Consider the following 19,181-nt stretch of genomic DNA (forward strand, 5'->3'; position numbering starts at 1 on the left):
TGGTAAGTAGTGTGATATGGCTGGAATATAGAATGCCTGGTTGGAGTCAGAGTCATATGGGAGATCAGGATGGGACCAAATGGTTCAAGGCCTTAATGCCATGCTAAATTTCTGAACCACGAGTCTATGAATGCTCTCTGATTACATTTTTCATGGCAGTAGTGTGGAGAATGGATTGATGGTGCAGAGGCAAGGGCTTCATTAAGAAGTTGTCGCAATAGTTCAGAGGGGACAAGGAAAATGGCAATAGGAGAAAAGAGGCAAATGCCTGAAAATTTCCTCCCAAATGATCCAATAATTTTATTTGTCCAAGCCAGAGAATTAAGTAATGATTCTTGGGGATGTGTAAAAGATTCTGATAAAAAACATGGCATTAGGGATACACCTATTTAGGTGGAAGCCATTAATAGGAAGGAAGGCAAGTCTTGGAAGAGGGTAAATAGCAAAATGGTTATATTTAATATGAGATATGAGTGCATTTAAATAAAATATGTGATTTTATAGAATAGGGACTCCAAAGTTAGAGCACTTAGGCCCATGCCAGTTTGACACAGTTCTGCTTCCAAGAATCCTATCTGATCCTCACCCAATGGTCTAATCACTCCCTTCTGTGCCCTCTAAAAACCTTTGGTGGTGGGTGACTGAAGAACTCATCTGTTTACTTGTCTTCCCAGCTGGATTCTGGGCTCCATCAGGAACTAGCCAGGTTTCCCTAGTGCCTAGCATAAGGTCTAGGGGAAAAAAAATCAGTACATGATGAATGAAAGAAATGGAGTCAAGACCCAATTTTAGTCTCTTGTTGAATGAATGACTATTAGGAGCATTCTCATCTTTCTTATTTCCTTCCTTTACATACATTGCTTCTTGAGCTCTTTGTTCATTCAACCAAGAAGAAAGCCTACACTGCCTTAGGCAATGTGCCAGGCCTTGCACAGAGGAGGTACAGATGATTCAGCTTGATCAGGCTGTGACAGAGAGAAGCTCAGGGACTGAGAGCACAGAGGAGGCAACTAACCCAGACTGGAGGGTTAGGAGAGGCTTCCCAGTGGCACCAAAGTTGAGTCCAGGAAGACAAGTGGGGATAAAGTTTAGCTTAATGGGAGGTATAAGGTCAGGAGTGGGAAGAAGTGAGTTTCTGTCAGAGAAAAAATATGGGTAAAGGCCTCAGCCAGAGGGAATAGTCCTCTAGACAACTGAAACTACTTTATTTAGACATCCTAGAGTTTAGAATATGCAGGGAACAATGCCGCTAATGAGATCGGAGGGGTAGCCAGATTTGTAAACAATCTAACAATTAATATTTAGTCATAACAGCATTGGGAAGCCATTGAAGGTTTTAAAAGGCTTAAATTCCCCCTAGGGGAATGACATGATCATATTTACATTTAAAAAAGATAACTCAACTGTACAAATAGTGGATTGAATGGGAGCAATGGTGAATGCAGGGGAAAGAGTTCAAAGTATTACAGCAGAGAAATGATGGTAACTTGTACTATGGTGGTGGGAATGGAAAGAAATAGAACAATTGGTAGAAGAATCTTTCTGGCTGTGATGTAGGAGGTTTAGGAAGTGACTGGGGAAGTAGGGAAGGTTCATTAGTGAGTTTGGACTCTATTCTGAAGGGATAAATGGTAAACCTTTTAACATTTTAATCATGGGAGTGATCCATTCAGATACGGGTTTAAAAATAGATCACTTGGCTGAAGGTGGTGAGAAGACTGTCAAAACAGCGCACAGGTAAGGGCTGAGACAAGCGAGGTGGGCGCAGTGCGTCTGGGGAGGCACGGGAGAGGCAGGAGAGGTTTCGGAGTCACGTCTCAGACTGTCAGAGAAGCAGAAACTGACGCAGGCCCAGGAACAGCTGCTGGGGACTGGAGAAGACAAGAGAGGCGGGGTGGGGGGGGACGCGCAGCTGAGAGCCGCCCACGCCTCCCAGCGCCGGGGGCGGGCCCAGAGCACGCACGGCGGCGTGACGCAGGACCGCAGCTGGCCTCGTTCTGGCCGCCGCCGCCGCTTTCAGGCGGAGTAGGATGAGGCCCGCGGCTGCAGCTCCGGCGTCGGCGGGGGCAGCAGCAGCTGAGGCAGCAGCTGAGGGAGCCGCGACGGCCGCGCCCCCCCCCTCCTGACCTGGATTAGGCCCAGCAGCTCCGTGGCCGCCGCCGCCCCGCGGGGGGGCGGGGTGGGGAAGTGCTTCGTCTCCCCGCCCCCCCCCCATCGCCGCCGCCGCCGCCGCCGCCTCGTAGGAGGCTACCGCCGCGACCCCAGGGAACCCGCGGCCCAGCCTTAAGCCCCCAACCCCGGGGGCTGGCATGAGCGGCTCTTCGGCGGCGCCGGGGGGCGGGTTAGCCGTCGCCGCCTGAGCCCCGGCCTGCCGCCCGACCCCACCTCGCTGACCGAGGCTGAGCGCGGAGCGTGCGAACGACCCCGCTACTGCTTTCTTCCTCCCTCAGATCACACATCCCAGCCCAGGAAGATGGGGAACTGCCTCAAGTCCCCCACTTCGGATGACATCTCCCTGCTTCACGAGTCTCAGTCCGACCGGGCTAGCTTTGGCGAGGGGACGGAGCCGGATCAGGAGCCGCCGCCGCCATATCAGGTAGGGGAGGGTGTGTGTTGGGCAACGGGGGTGCGAGGAGTAGAGGCAGCTCTGGCTGAGATTGTGGGATCTTCGGGGCTGTCACTCCCCTGGCCTGAGGGGCACTGACCCCCTTAGGGCTGGATATGAGGGTGATTGCTCCCCACTCTCAGGATAGGGGGAATCCTTCACCTCCCCTCAAGCACTGCGTGGGGATGGTACTTGTCCTTGAGTTCTGGTATTCGAGTATGTGTGATATCCCCTTGGCCTGTGGCTGGTGGTTAGATGGTGGAGTTTGGAAGTGATATTTTCCTGCCTTTATGCCTGAACTGTGAGGTTTGGAGGTGATTTCCTCATCGCATCGGCAGCTGGATTTTGGGTTCTGGATAGGTGGTTACCCCCTCCCCCCCGTTTATACTTTCAAGTGCGATCATCCTCTCCTCCCTCCTGTCTGCCTGTATTCATTGGATCTGGTAGGCGCTCATTTCTCCCTCTGCTTGGGAGAAGATTTCCAAGTAGAGATTTTGGTTCCAGCAACATCGAGTTACTTGTTTTTATATATGTTTATATTAATTTTTAATCCCTCCTTTTGCTCCACCCCTATGACACACCTTTTAAACGCGCTGACTTAAGAGAACTTGCTTATCTTGAACTTTGGAAACCTTCAAACCTTACTTGAGAAATACCTTATGTTACTCGTGGTTCTCTCTTTGTATCAAAGACTTGTCTTCTAAATAGCTTCACTGCTTTTTGTACAGCAATCAGCAGCTCCAGATATCTTTACACAATTAATAAAGAGCTAAAGACTGCTTTAGAAAACTCAAAATAGATATGCAGATGTTATAATCCGTAATATATATAAACCTTTCCTCTACTTTTTCAATTTTAAATGATGCTGATTAAAAACTTTTTCCCCAGAAGGGCTTGGATAGTTAAGTGGCTTAATTTTTTTCATGAATGGGGTTTAATTTTCAAACTGGGCAGTCTCCTTTGTTGTTTCATGTGGTGACATCATTATCTAGTGTTATTCTTTTCTCATTCCTATGTAAATCAGTGTCTCACCACACCAGAAAAACCTGATCACATATGCTGGTTTTCTGAATAAAACCCTTCAGGGGCCTTTCATATGCCAGTAAAGTCTAGTCTTTTAATTGTGGCATAGAGAAGTCTCCATGATTTCTCTCCCACATTCATATTCCAGGCCTATCAAATACAACAGCCTGTTCACACATCTCTGCCTTAGCTCCATTTGCCCCCTCTGTTTGGAGCCCTTCCCCCAAGGTCAGCACGTGAACACGTAATCCTCTTTGAGGACTCAACTGTATCTGAAGTCCCTACGTTCCCCTCCCTCTCACCCTGAATCCATTACTCCCTTCTTTGTGTCCCCCCTGAAGGAAGTGTCCACACTTTCATAAGCAGCCCATTTAACACTTGAATGTTATCCTTGTTTAGTTAGATGTGTGTCTCATTCTTGAGGCATTTCCCTCCTTCTCCAGTATAAGCTGTATGCAGGTAGGGACCCTGTGTTTCCTGTTTGTTGTATACGCAACATCTGGCTCATAGTAGATGCTTAGTAACTGGAGTGAGTGAAGACTAAGCCCTTGAGAACAGGGACTATGCCCCCTTAGTGCAATTTCTGGCACATAAGCACTTAAATGTTGAGTGAATTAATGAATTTGAATTCAGTTGTTTTGTAAATTTACACACCCATTTCTTCCAAAGAATTGTCACAAGGGAAGTCTCTTAAAAAATCCAAGCTAAGCCTAGATGTTTTTCTGAGTCTTTGAAGCAAGTAAATAGTTTATATTTCACTCTTGGTTTCCTTCATAAATGCTATAGGACAGTGTGCTTATTTCAGTTTCATAAGCAAATTTTTTTAGAGGTATGAGTTTTTATTTCAAAATCTCCTTCCATGTTCCCTAGCCCCCTTCTAGGCAAGTCAAATATCTTTGACTTTCTACACTCTTTCTCTTATATCCTTATGATAAATACAGTGTTAAGAATAACTTCTTTAGAATTTATGGGAATTGTATTTGCCTTTTCCAGGAGGATAAGATGATAAGAGGGTTTTTTTGGTGTCATGAAGGAACGTTTTTTGAAACATGTTGTTTGTGACAGCGGGAGTTTTTTGTGGTTGCCATTTCCTGAAATGAACGACCCAGATACTGATATGCAAATTTGGCATCAATTTGAAAGAAGTAATTTCTTTAAAGATAGAAGCATAAAAAGAGGTACTTTTGTAGAAATTTGTCTTACCTGAAGGAATTGAAGTTTTTAGGAATGTAAATCAGGTGATCTGAGAAACACTAATCCAAGGTAAATGATTTATATTTTCAGTGGATAGAAGTGACTTATTTTTTTCTTCAAAAATAGTGTATAATTGACAGAGCTACAGAAATATTGGCTTATTTCCTTAAAGAATAGTCTCAGTTACAGTAGGATTTTTTAAAAATTCATAGAGGGAATAACTGATTATAAAGGAACACATTTGGTGTTTCTCTGTAGTGAGTGGTTAAAAGAAAAGATGTACAATGTATCTATATGCCAAGAGCTCTATATAAAAAACTTCTGTAACATCCAGTTATTTCTTATTAGCAGGATCTGAGATTTGTTTTATCTATTTATGCTTAAATGTAAGCACTGCACTACTGTGATCAAAGTTGATGGGAAGTACATATTTCTCTCCTGGGTTTCTTTTGTAGCCTCCTAACTGGTCTCTCTGCTTTCACCCTTACCCTCCCTTTAGTCTGTGCTTAACCCATCATCCAGAGTGATTATGGTAAAACAGATCATGACACTCTACTCAACTTTCTGTGGATCCTCATTTCGTTCAAAGTAAAAGGCAAATTCCTTAGTGTCCCATAAACCCTACATGATCTATACCCTCTGCTCCCATACATAGCTCTTATGACACCTCTTACTACTCTGCCCTTTGCTGGCTTCCTCTGGCCTCCTTGTTTCTAGGATACTCCAGGACCTTTACTCTGGTTTTTTCTGTGCCTTGAGCACTCTTCCCCCAGGTGTCATCATGGCTGACTCCCTTACCTTCAAGTTTTTAGTCAAATGACACCTTCTTACACCCTCTCTGACCACCCTATTTAAAAGTGCACTTGCCTTGGCACCCTGGAATTCTTGCTTACCCTGTTCTATTTTTTTCCCATAGCATTTATCACTTTCTAACACATTACCTTTACTTATTATATTTATTGTTTATTATCTGTCTCCTCCTGCTAGGTGGTAAACTCCCTGAGGAAAGGGGAGTTTTTAAAAAATTGTTGTTTCCCAAGTGCCTAAATAGTGCCTGGCACACATTAGGCACTCAGTTGTTGGTTGAATGACTGGATTTCTTTTAAATGAATTAATATATTTATTTTGAGGCAAGTGCAGTAAAATGTTTTATAAGAATTATGCACATTCCTAGTGCCTTTTTCCTTTATAATGGATCATTTTTAAGGAATCAATTCTAAAGATCAAATCCCAATAATACTAAATATAGGAATTGGTTTAAAATAATTATTGATAAAATAGGTTTTTTCCACCTTGTTTATATTCTATAACAAAATGTTTATTTTGTGAGAAAGAACTTAAATCTTTGTCCTTAAAGAAATTGGAGGGAAGAGGTTAGAGCTTTTCTTGAATTAGAAGGTAAAAAACAAAGAAATTTGGCATGCCGTCTACTCTTTCCTTCCTGAATGTTTAAAAAGAATACAGAGGAAATCTGCCCATCAAGGGCAGTCTTAGAAGGGTTGTGAGAGGGAGGATAAGTCATGAAAGGCTGAGGAATGAAGGTTGATAAGAGGAAAGGGCCAGGTAGGTAGCCCAGCTTTGAAAGGTGTAAGTGAACAGATTGAGAAACCACTAACTAGTCACTCTAAAACCCCCATTTCTCATGGCTAATTTGGGAGTGGCACTCTGTTAAATTAATATTCATTGACAACAAAAAAGCACTTTACAGTACTTTAATCTGAATATATATATACATATATAAATAAAGTGGTATCTCTCACTTTTGCAGTAGTTATGTAGTTTGAGATTTACTCGTCTCTTCCTTCTGCCGTGCACTTTGTGATTAATACATTTGAGATTTTAAAATCAAAAGAAAAATTATTGGTAATACAGCACTGAGTGCAAGTGTAGCTCTGGTTTTGGAGTCAGATGGGTCTGAGTTCATATCACTTACGTGTAAAATATGAAGAGTTTATCAGATTATGTTGTGTCTTGAGGAACTTCTTTCACAAATAACAAAACATAACATTTTGGATATTTCAAACTGACTGAAGGTTACTTTTTTTTTTTTTAAGGCTTGGTCTCTCCTATGGAACTCATTAAAAGTAACCCCTCTTGTTTAAAGATCTAGAATATAAGAAAATACTCATTTTTAAGCATTCAGAGCTGTAATAGTAATAATACCTTGTTTTTCTGGTATCTTTATGAAGTTAAGTTCAGGTAGTTGAATTTTTTTTTTTATGTATTAGTGTTTTGTTTACTATTTTGTTGGAAATTACCTCAATGTATCTCACATATCTTGCTCTTATTAAACAAATTATTTAACTTAAAAAAAACTCCCTTTGTGTGAAATTTTATCCCTCCCCTCTTGAAATTTTACCTTTTCATTGAGGTGCAGATCAACTCCAACCTCTTTAATAAAGCCTCCACTGACCATTTTTTTCCCCTCTCCTGATTTCTTCAAGTGCAGTATTTTCTGTTTGTAATATTTATCTGGAAATCATATATTATCTTATTAGCTCTCGGTGCTTTAACATTTATTATTTTTCCAGATTACTGTTTCCTTAAAAGTGAGAATGATGTGTTAAGATTTTAAAAGTTTCTCAGTGGAGTGGAATGGTACCTTACACATTGTAGACGCCTGGTGTCTAACTTAGAACTCTGCCTTCTCCTTCTTACACTGTCACCACTGGAACTGAGGTCTTCATGACCTCTCACAATTAATTACCTACTTGATGTCTCCTCTTCCATGCATTTCATCCCCAACCATTTATTGTTCAGTAAATTCTATCCAAATCAGATTCCCTTGCCTCTTAATCCTTAATGATTCTTCCCGACTCATCACTGAAGATCTGTCGTAGCATTCAGAGTTACGATCTGGCTTCTTTTATACTTTTCCAGCTTTTCGTAGTCTTATATAAAACCTATACTCTGGTCAGACTGGAGTTTGCTATGTTCTGTATATGCCTTCTGCTTTCCAGCCTCTGCCTTTGCTCATTCTATTCCTGTTGCCCAGAATACTCCTCTTTATACACTTCTTTACCCTTCCTATTTGATTTAACTTATTTATAACAATGTTGCCTGTACCCTACTAGAATCCAAGTCTGATGATTCATCTTTGCATTGCTAGAACTGTGCTTTTCACATAGCAGGCACTCAAATACTTGAGTAAATGTGAAAATCAGTTATTGTGTTTTTCTGTGAGTGTGAAGTCTTATGGTTGTTCGATTATTTATAAATTGTTCCCAGAATCCTGTGCTTTAGTGTTAGGCTTTTGTACTTTAAAGGATTCTGCTATTTTTCTCTCCCACATTAACTATTTTATCTGACTATATTCAGTTTTGTCCTATCACTTCTAATTTATAATGTGCATAAGCTTTGGGAAAGTTAATCTGTTTACCTCGTTTTCATTTGAGTTTAGTCTGTGTTCTGTGTAGCTCAGCTTGCCTCTTCTTTTTTTTTAATAACTAAGCAAATATCTTTGCTTATTTATTTGTAACCATTGTTACAAGGGTTTTGTTTGTTTAGGCATGATCTACCCCTCTGGATGTCCTTTAATTAAGGCTGATTCTTTGCCATTAAGAATGTATGAGCACCTTTAAGAGTAGGACAGTCCGCGTGTCAATTTAATTCTAGAGCCAATTATAGGGTAACTTGAGAAGATAGGGGTAATGAGTACTTGGTACATAAGGTCTGAGACTTTCTTAAAATATTTTTTAGTTAGCACTTTCTAGTATATATTTTTGTAAAATTTAGATCTTTTAAAAATCATAATATAATACTTTAGGTAGAAGGGGATTGTTTTTTAAGATCTTAATTTTATATGGGTCCTTCTACATAGAAAAATTGTCACAGAATGGCTACTATAGGTTTTCCCTGACTTTTTTTCTTCAACTTGTACCACTTCTTTCTGTCTTTACTGTCTCAGCCAAGTTCAAAATTTCTAGAAATGAGGAAGGAAGTGAAAAGAGGATGATTGTAAATACAGTTGGAATTAGATGTTGTATTTCTTTGTCATCTTGCCTCAAGCCATTTCTGAATGTAATTATCTTCTGTGTATTACCTTTCTTAAAGCAAAGAGTTAGGGATTATGTGTTTCTGTCCTGTATCAACAGATTATTAAAAAATAGGCTGTAACAAATTTCCAGAAGTTGATTCCTTGTCAGTAACTTTTAATATTGAATTTAACAAATATTTATGACATTGTTAACCTGTTCAGTATTCAGGATTTTTGCAGTTGTGATGTAAATGAAATCAAGAGTGAGGTGGTAAAGATACTAAAGACTCAGAGTGGAAATGTGAGTGAAAGATGTGAGGAAAAGCTAGCATATAGATAGCCAAAGTGTGTGTGTGTTTTTTTTTTTATATGGAAACACAAGCTTTATTTTATTTTTATATATATATATATTTTTTTATTAGTTTCTGCTTTATAACAAAGTGAATCAGTCATACATATACATCTGTTCCCACATCCCTTCCCTCTTGCGTCTCCCTCCCTCCCACCCTCCCCATCCCACCCCTCCAGGCGGTCACAAAGCACCGAGCTGATCTCCCTGTGCTCTGCGGCTGCTTCCCACTAGCTATCTACCTTACGTTTGGTAGTGTATATATGTCCATGCCTCTCTTTCGCTTTGTCACAGCTTACCCTTCCCCCTCCCCATATCCTCAAGTCCATTCTCAAGTAGGTCTGTGTCTTTATTCCCGTTTTACCCCTAGGTTCTTCATGACATTTTTTTTTTAATTCCATATATATGTGTTAGCATACGGTATTTGTCTTTCTCTTTCTGACTTACTTCACTCTGTATGACAGACTCTAGGTCTATCCACCTCATTACAAATAGCTCAGTTTCGTTTCTTTTTATGGCTGAGTAATATTCCATTGTATATATGTGCCACATCTTCTTTATCCATTCATCCGATGATGGACACTTAGGTTGTTTCCAGCTCCGGGCTATTGTGAATAGAGCTGCAATGAACATTTTGGTACATGTCTCTTTTTGAATTATGGTTTTCTCAGGGTATATGCCTAGTAGTGGGACTGCTGGGTCATATGGTAGTTCTATTTGTAGTTTTTTAAGGAACCTCCATACTATTCTCCATAGTGGCTGTACCAATTCACATTCCCACCAGCAGTGCAAGAGTGTTCCCTTTTCTCCACACCCTCTCCAGCATTTATTGTTTCTAGATTTCTTGATGATGGCCATTCTGACTGCTGTGAGATGATATCTCATTGTAGTTTTGATTTGCATTTCTCTAATGATTAATGATGTTGAGCATTCTTTCATGTGTTTGTTGGCAGTCTGTATATCTTCTTTGGAGAAATGCCTATTTAAGTCTTCTGCCCATTTTTGGATTGGGTTGTTTGTTTTTTTGCTATTGAGCTGCATGAGCTGTTTATAAATTTTGGAGATTAATCCTTTGTCAGTTGCTTCATTTGCAAATATTTTCTCCCATTCTGTGGGTTGTCTTTTGGTCTTGTTTATGGTTTCCTTTGCTGTGCAAAAGCTTTGCAGTTTCATTAGGTCCCATTTGTTTATCTTTGTTTTTATTTCCATTTCTCTAGGAGGTGGGTCCAAAAGGATCTTGCTGTGATTTATGTCATAGAGTGTTCTGCCTATGTTTTCCTCTAAGAGTTTGATAGTTTCTGGCCTTACATTTAGGTCTTTAATCCATTTTGAGCTTATTTTTGTGTATGGTGTTAGGGAATGATCTAATCTCAAACTTTTACATGTCCCTGTCCAGTTTTCCCAGCACCACTTATTGAAGAGGCTGTCCTTTCTCCACTGTACATTCCTGCCTCCTTTATCAAAGATAAGTTGGCCATATGTGTGTGGGTTTATCTCTGGGCTTTCTATCCTGATCCACTGATCTATCTTTCTGTTTTTATGCCAGTACCACACTGTCTTAATTACTGTAGCTTTGTAGTATAGTCTGAAGTCAGGGAGCCTGATTCCTCCAGCTCCGTTTTTCGTTCTCAAGATTGCTTTGGCTATTCGGGGTCTTTTGTTTTTCCAAACAAAGTTTGAAATTTTGTGATTTTTAATCACAGTTTCAATTTCAGTGCTTGTGATTGGTCTATTCATATTTTCTATTTCTTCCTGGTTCAGTCTTGGCAGGTTGTGCATTTCTAAGAATTTGTCCATTTCTTCCAGGTTGTCCATTTTATTGGCATAGAGTTGCTTATAATAATCTCTCATGATCTTTTGTATTTCTGCAGTGTCAGTTGTTACTTCTCCTTTTTCATTTCTAATTCTATTGATTTGAGTCTTCTCCCTTCTCTTCTTGATGAGTCTGGCTAATGGTTTGTCAGTTTTGTTTATCTTCTCAAAGAACCAGCTTTTAGTTTGGTTGATCTTTGCTATCGTTTCCTTCATTTCTTTTTCATTTATTTCTGATCTGATCTTTATGATTTCTTTCCTTCTGCTAACTTTGGGGGTTTTTTGTTCTTCTTTCTCTAATTGCTTTAGGTGCAGGGTCAGGTTGTTTACTCGAAATGTTTCCTGTTTCTTAAGGTGGGATTGTATTGCTATAAACTTCCCCCTTAGAACTGCTTTTGCTGCGTCCCATAGGTTTTGGGTCGTCGTGTCTCCATTGTCATTTGTTTCTAGGTATTTTTAAATTTCCTCTTTGATTTCTTCAGTGATCACTTCGTCATTGAGTAGTGTATTGTTTAGCCTCCATGTGTTTGTATATTTTACAGATCTTTTCCTGTAATTGATGTCTAGTCTCATAGCATTGTGGTCGGAAAAGATACTTGATACAATTTCAATTTTCTTAAATTTACCAAGGCTTGATTTGTGACCCAAGATATGATCTATCCTGGAGAATGTTCCATGAGCACTTGAGAAAAATGTGTATTCTGTTGTTTTTGGATGGAATGTCCTATAAATATCAACTAAGTCCATCTTGTTTAATGTATCATTTAAAGCTTGTGTTTCCTTATTTATTTTCATTTTGGATGATCTGTCCATTGGTGAAAGTGGGATGTTAAAGTCCCCTACTATGATTGTGTTACTGTCGATTTCCCCTTTTATGGCTGTTAGTATTTGCCTTATGTATTGAGGTGCTCCTATGTTGGGTGCATAAATATTTACAATTGTTATATCTTCTTCTTGGATCGATCCCTTTATCATTATGTAGTGTCCTTTGTCTCTTCTAATAGTCTTTATTTTAAAGTCTATTTTGTCTGATATAAGAATTGCTACTCCAGCTTTCTTTTGATTTCCATTTGCATGGAATATCTTTTTCCATCCCCTTACTTTCAATCTGTATGTGTCTCTAGGTCTGAAGTGGGTCTCTTGTAGACAGCATATATATGGGTCTTGTTTTTGTATCCATTCAGCCACTCTGTGTCTTTTGGTGGGAGCATTTAGTCCATTTACATTTAAGGTAATTATTGATATGTATGTTCCTATTCCCATTTCCTTAGTTGCTTTGGGTTCGTTATTGTAGGTATATTCCCTCTGTTGTGTTTCTTGCCTAGAGAAGTTCCTTTAGCATTTGTTGTAAAGCTGGTTTGGTGGTGCTGAACTCTCTCAGCTTTTGCTTGTCTGTATAGGTTTTAATTTCTCCATCAAATCTGAATGAGATCCTTGCTGGGTAGAGTAATCTTGGTTGCAGGTTTCTCTCCTTCATCACTTTAATTATGTCCTGCCACTCCCTTCTGGCTTGTAGAGTTTCTGCTGAGAGATCAGCTGTTAACCTGATGGGGGTTCCCTTGTGTGTTATTTGTTGTTTTTGCCTTGCTGCTTTTAATATGATTTCTTTGTGTTTAATTTTTGACAGTTTGATTAATATGTGTCTTGGCGTATTTCTCCTTGGATTTATTCTGTATGGGACTCTCTGTGCCTCCTGGACTTGATTAACTATTTCTTTTCCCATATTAGGGAAGTTTTCAACTATAATCTCTTCAAATATTTTCTCAGTCCCTTTCTTTTTCTCTTCTTCTTCTGGAACCCCTATAATTCGAATGTTGGTGCGTTTAATGTTGTCCCAGAGGTCTCTGAGACTGTCCTCTGTTCTTTTCATTCTTTTTTCTTTATTTTGCTCTGCAGCAGTTATTTCCACTATTTTATCTTCCACCTCAGTTATCCATTCTTCTGCCTCAGTTATTCTGCTATTGATCCCATCTAGAGTATTTTTCATTTCATTTATTGTGTTTTTAATCGATGCTTGATTCATCTTTAGTTCTTCTAGGTCCTTGTTAACTGTTTCTTGCATTTTGTCTATTCTATTTCCAAGATTATGGATCTTGGAAATAGAATCTTGGATCAGCTTTACTATCATTATTCTGAATTCTTTTTCAGGTAGACTGCCTATTACCTCTTCATTTGTTAGGTCTGGTAGGTTTTTATCTTGCTCCTTCACCTGCTGTGTGTTTTTCTGCCTTCTCATTTTGCTTATGTTACTGTGTTTGGGGTCTCCTTTTTGCAGGCTGCAGATTCGTAGTTCCCGTTGTTTTTGGTGTCTGTCCCCAGTGGCTAAGGTTGTTTCAGTAGGTTGTGTAGGCTTCCTGGTGGGGGGGACTAATGCCTGTGTTCTGGTGGTTGAGGCTCGATCTTGTCTTTCTGGTGGACAGGTCCACGTCTGGTGGTGTGTTTTGGCGTGCCTATGGCCTTATTATGTTTTTAGGTAGCCTCTCTGCTAATGGGTGGGGTTGTGTTCCTGCCTTGCTAGTTGCTTGGCATAGGGTGACCAGCACTGTAGCTTGCTGGTCGTTGACTGAAGCTGGGTGCTGGTGTTGAGGTGGAGATCTCTGGGAGATTTTCGCTGCTTGATATTATGTGGAGCTGGGAGGTCTCTTGTGGACCCGTGTCCTGAAGTTGGCTCTCCCACTTCAGAGGCACAGCACTGACTCCTGGCTGCAGCACCAAGAGCCTTTCATCCACCCGGCTCAGAATAACAGGGAGAAAAAGCAGAAAGAAAGAATTAGTAGAAGAAAGAAAGAGAGAGGGAAAGAAAGGAAGAAGGGAAGAAAGGAAGGAAGAAAGAAAGAAAGGAGGGAGGGAGGGAGGAGTGAAAGCAAAAGGAAGAGTGAATGGAAGAAGGGAGGGAGGGAGGGAGGGAGGAAGGAAAGAAAGAAAGACAGGAGGGAGGGAGGGAGGAAGGAAAGAAAAAGAAAGTGGAAAGAAGAAGGGTGGGAGGGAGGGAGGGAGGAAAGAAAAAGAAAGAAGGAAAGGAGGAGTGGAGGGAGGGAGGGAGGAAGGGAAGGTAGGAAAAAAAGAAAGAGCAGGTAAAGTAAAATAGAATAAAGTATGAAATATAGTAGCGTTATTAAAATTAAAAAGTAATTATTGAAAAAAAAACGGACCGATAGAACCCTGGGACATATGGTGGAAGCAAAGCTATACAGAGATAATCTTACACAGAAGATTACACATACACATTCACAAAAAGAGAGCAGGGGGAAAAATCAAAAATCTTGCTCTCCAAGTCCACCTCCTCAATTTGGGATAATTCGTTGTAAAAAGAGGAAAAGGGCAAGAAGTCTGAAATCTTGCTCTCTAAGTCCACCTCCTTAATTTGGGATAATTCGTTGTAAAAAGAGGGAAAGGGGGGAAAGTCTTAAATCTTGTCCTCAAAGTCCACTTCCTCAATTTGGGATGATTCGCTGTCCATTCATGCACTCCACAGACGCAGGGCACATCAAATGGACCGTGGAGCTTTAATCCGCTGCCTCCGAGGCTGCACAGAGAGATTTCCCTGTCTCTGCTCTCACAGCTCCCGGGTCTCAGCCTTGGACCTGGCCCCGCCTCTGCGCGTAGGTCGCCGGAGGGCGTCCGTTCTTCGCTCAGACAGGACGGGTTTAAGGGAGCCGCTGATTCGGGGGCTCTGGCTCACTCAGGCAGAGGGGAGGGAGGGGCGCGCAGTGTGGGGCGGGCCTGCGGCGGCAGAGGCCGGCGTGACGTTGCAGCAGCCCGTGGCGCTCCGTGCGCTTTCCCGGGAAAGCCGTCCCCGGGTCCCGGGACCCCGGCAGTGGCGGGGTGCACAGGCCCCCCGGAAGGTGGGGCGGACAGTGACCCGCGCTCGCACACAGGCCCCGCGGCGGCGGCGGCGGCGGCGGCGGCGGCGGCGGCGGCGGCGGCAGCAGCAGCCCCAGCGTCCCACGCCCGTCTCCGAGGTCCGCGCCTTACCCGCGGCTCGCGCCTGTCTCCGGCGCTTCCCCAAGCAGCCCTCTTAATGCCCTCTCCTCGCGCACCAGGAAACAAAAGGGAAAAAAGTCTCTTGCCTCTTCGGCAGCTCCAGACCCTTTCCCCGGACTCCCTCCGGGCTAGCCGTGGTGCACTAACCCCTTCAGGCTCTCTTCCTGCCGCCAGCCCCAGTCCTCTCCCTGCGCTCCGACTGAGCCTCAGCTCCCAGCCCCGCCCGCCCCAGCGGCTGAGCAGACAAGCCTCTCGGGCTGGTGTGTGCCTGAGGGCACCGATCCTCTGTGCCAGAATCTCTCCGCTTTGCCCTCCGCACCCCTGTTGCTGTGCTCTCCTCCGCTACTCCGAAGCTTCCCCCTCCGCCACCTGCAGTCTCCGCCCACGAAGGGGCTTGTAGTGTGTAGAAACCTTCCCTCCTTCACGGCTCCCTCCCACTGGTGCAGGTCCCGTCCCTATCCTATTGTCTCTGTTTATTCTTTTTTTCTTTTGCCCTACCCAGGTATGTGGGGAGTTTCTTGCCTTTTGGGGCGTCTGAGGTCTTCTGTCAGCGTTCAGTAGGTGTTCTGTAGGAGTTGTTCCACGTGTAGATGAATTTCTGATGTATGTGTGGGGAGGAAGGTGATCTCTGCGTCTTACTCTTCCGCCATCTTCCTCCGGGGCCTGTGTGTGTGTTTTTAATGGCAGAAGAAATTGCTACATGCAGTTGAAAAGTAAAGTGATAAGGGAGAACTAAATATATTTTCTGCTCTTGGAGAATCTGCCTGACCTTTTGGTTTTGATAGTCAGTTTGACTTTATGGTATGTTGCTTTTCAAGTCTTGGAAGAGTTCCTTATTGTAACCAATTAAAAATACTTTGAGTTCATTTTAATATGAATGCACATATACCTATCTTTTAATTAAATAGCCAACATGGAGTGTGCTCCCAGGGGCAGTTGAGTAATTATCTTGTTACTTAATCCAGAGAGCATACAGTAAGGTAAGTAAGGGATATGAAGGTGTGGGAATGAAGAAAGCAATCCTCCAGATATATTAGTTCCTAAATTTATTAAAACTTTATGAATTCTTATGAAGCTGAATGGCTTTAAGAAGAATGAGACTTTTATAATTGATCCATTTAGTTAAAATTACATGTAATTTTGTATAACAATTTTAATTCTTACATATGTGGCAAAAAAAGCAGTTTACTGTAAACTGAATAGCAAGGATTTAAGGATAAAAACCAGGACACTTGATACTTCTTTCCTTCTATCGGTCAGCAGGTATGTGTTGGGCACCAAGGTGAAAGGAGAAATGAGTCCTTTACCCTTAAGGAGCTACTACTTTAAGGAGACAAGATTAATGTATATACATGAAGCATTTATTCAGTGTGAAACAGTATAATCAAGTATTAAACTTGAGACTTTTTAAGTTAGAGGATCAATTTATGATAGGGCAGTGAATCAAAAAATAACTCTTTAGCTTCTGAAGACATCAAATGATGAACATAAATGTAAAAAATAATAAAAGCAAAAGAACTGCCCTGATTAAACTATGAGTTGGGGAGCTTGGAGCTGGAAGAATAATCAATAGGTGGTGAGCATGAATTTAGAGGGAGTTGTATAATGTTGTACAGTTAAAGTATAATATGTGCGTGTGTGTGTAAAACCTTTTTATTGCTTATATACAATAAAGAGTATATCTTTAATAGTATAAATAACATCTTAACTGTATAGTCCAGTGACCTTTTACATATTATAACCACCATCAAGATATAGCCAATATCCAACCCCCCAAAAGGCTCCCTCATATCTCCTCTAACAGTCAATACCCCTTCCCCAAAGGTAACTACTGTTCTGACCTCTTACCACCTTCTATTTGTTTTGCCCAGTTTTGAACTTAATTTGTTCAGCATTGTTTGTGAAATTCGGTTATGATGTTCCATATTTGTGGCAGTAGCTCATATTATTTTTCATTGCTGTAGAGGATTCAGTTGTATAAATATACTTTTAAAATCCATTTTACTATTAATTCATATTTGGGTTGTGTTAGTTTTTGACTGTATGAATGTGCTGTGAACACTTTTTAAAATATACGTAAATATCTATTTGGTTTATATTCAGGAGTGGAAATGCTGGGTAATGGAACAGGTATATATTTAGTTTTTCCCACAATAATTTATTATGGAAATTTCAAAAACAGAGAAGTTGACAGAATTGTTTGAATACCCATATTCCTACCACTTAGACTGTAGTTAACATTTTGCTATGTTTGTTTTAACACATATCCAGTCCCTTTATCAATCCATCCTATTTTTGGATGCATTTCAAAATAAGTTGCCAAAGTGGTTTCACCACTTTACACTCCTGTCAGCTATATACGAGAGTTCTGTTTGCTCTACATCCTTACCAGCACCTGGTATTGTCAGTCTTTTATTTTAGACACTCTGATAAGTGTGTAGAAGTGTTTCATTGTGGTTTTAATTTGCATTTCCCCAATGAGAAGTGCATACCAGTATGCATACTAATGGTCTCTTACTGTTTTCAAGATTCATCTATGTTGTAGCATGTATTAGGACTTCATTTCTTTTATTGTGAAGTATTTCATTGTGTGGATCAACCACATTTTGTTTAGCCATTCTTCGTTGATGAACATTTGGGCTTCCATTTTTTGGCTCTTATGAATGCTTTTATAAACATTTGTGTGCAAGTTTTTGTACAGATATGTTTCCATATCTCTTGGTTATACACTTCCTAATAGAATTGCTGTGTCACATAATTCCATGTTTAACCTTTTGAGGGACTGCCAAACTCCAAAACACTTGTAGTATGGTTTTACATTCCCACTAGCAGTGCACAAGGGTTCCAATTTCTGCACATCATCACCAAAACTTATCTTTTTTTTTTTTTTAATTATAGCCATTCTAGTGCCTATGAAGTGGTATCTCATTGTGGTTTTTGGGGTTTTTTTAAATTAATTAACTTATTTGTTTATTTATTTTTGGTTGCGTTGGGTCTTCGTTGCTGCGCTCAGGCTCTCTCTAGTTGCGGTTAGCAGGGGCTACTCTTCATTGCAGTGCATGGGCTTCTCATGCGGTGGCTAGATGCGGTGGCTTCTAGTCGCAGAACACAGCCTCTAGGCACGCGGGCTTCAGTAGTTGTGGCTCGCAGGCTCTAGAGCACGGGCTCAGTAGTTGTGGCACACAGGCTTTAGTTGCTCCGTGGCATGTGGGATCTTCCCAGACCAGGGCTCGAATCCCCTGCATTGGCAGGCAGATTCTTAACACTGCGCCACCAGGGAAGTCCTCATTGTGGTTTTGATTGCATTTCCGTAAAGGCTCACGTTGAGCATCTTTTCACGTGCTTCTTGGCCATTTGTACATCTTTGGAGAAATGTCTATTCAGATCCTTATTGAGTTGTAAGAGTTCTTTATATATTCTGATCCCTTGTCAGATATGAGATTTGCAGGTTTTCTCCTGTTTTGTGGACTGTCTTTTCACTTTTTAAAAATTAATTTTTATTGGAGTATAGTTGATTAACAATGTTGTGTTAGTTCCTGCTGTACAGCAAAGTGAATCAGTTATACATATATCCACTCTTCTTAAAATTCTTTTCCCATATAGGTCATTACAGAGTGTTGAGTAGAGTTCCCTGTGTTATACAGTAGGTCCTTATTAGTTATCTATTGTCAATCCCAATCTCCTAATTTATCCCCTCCCCCCTTCCTCCTTGGTAACCATGAGTTTACCTTCCTTTAAATCTTTATGTCCCTTCCTCTTAGTTAATTACAGACAGAGAACATATGTGACATGAATAATCCTTCCATTGAAAGCGCTCAGAGAAAGGGTATGAAGTGGTATTTTTCAGAAGAACATAATGTTACTGGGAGCAGACTAACAGCTGTTTTGGTGATGAGAATTTCAGAATTTTGGACAAATAAAGACAGCGATAGTCATCTACTCTGAGACTGTTTTAAGACTGTTGTCAGAATCTTTGGAAGTGAATGCAAACAAAAAGCCAGTAGATTTTGTAATTATACCCTATAAAGCTGTTTTCTGCTTCTAGAGACCCTAACAAGCATACCCTGTTCAATTTCATGTTTTATTTGTACTTTTCCATCATTTCTGCAAAAGAAACCCCTTCAAATATCATTATTAGATCTTTGTGAGTGATTGCTCCTGCTTGTTCCTACAGATAGACTAGTTTGGGGGTGGTGGTTTAATTTTTATGGGAGTATAGTTGATTTACAATGTTGTGT

The 19,181-nt window shown here is 40.9% G+C and overlaps 1 protein-coding gene across 1 annotated transcript in view; it reads left to right on the forward strand.

Moving 5' to 3' along the window:
• The first annotated feature begins 2,020 nt into the window (after positions 1 to 2,020).
• Positions 2,021 to 19,181, forward strand: part of RNF11 (ring finger protein 11) — a 44,956-nt gene continuing 27,795 nt past the window's right edge. The window contains exon 1 of the mRNA XM_082612385.1: positions 2,021 to 2,596. Within this exon, the coding sequence (XP_082468511.1) occupies positions 2,474 to 2,596 (123 nt within the window). The 5' untranslated portion in view covers positions 2,021 to 2,473. The remainder of the gene's footprint in view (positions 2,597 to 19,181) is intronic.

Source organism: Mesoplodon mirus, assembly GCF_964341445.2.
Source record: "Mesoplodon mirus genome assembly, chromosome: 3".
NCBI lineage: Eukaryota > Metazoa > Chordata > Mammalia > Artiodactyla > Ziphiidae > Mesoplodon > Mesoplodon mirus.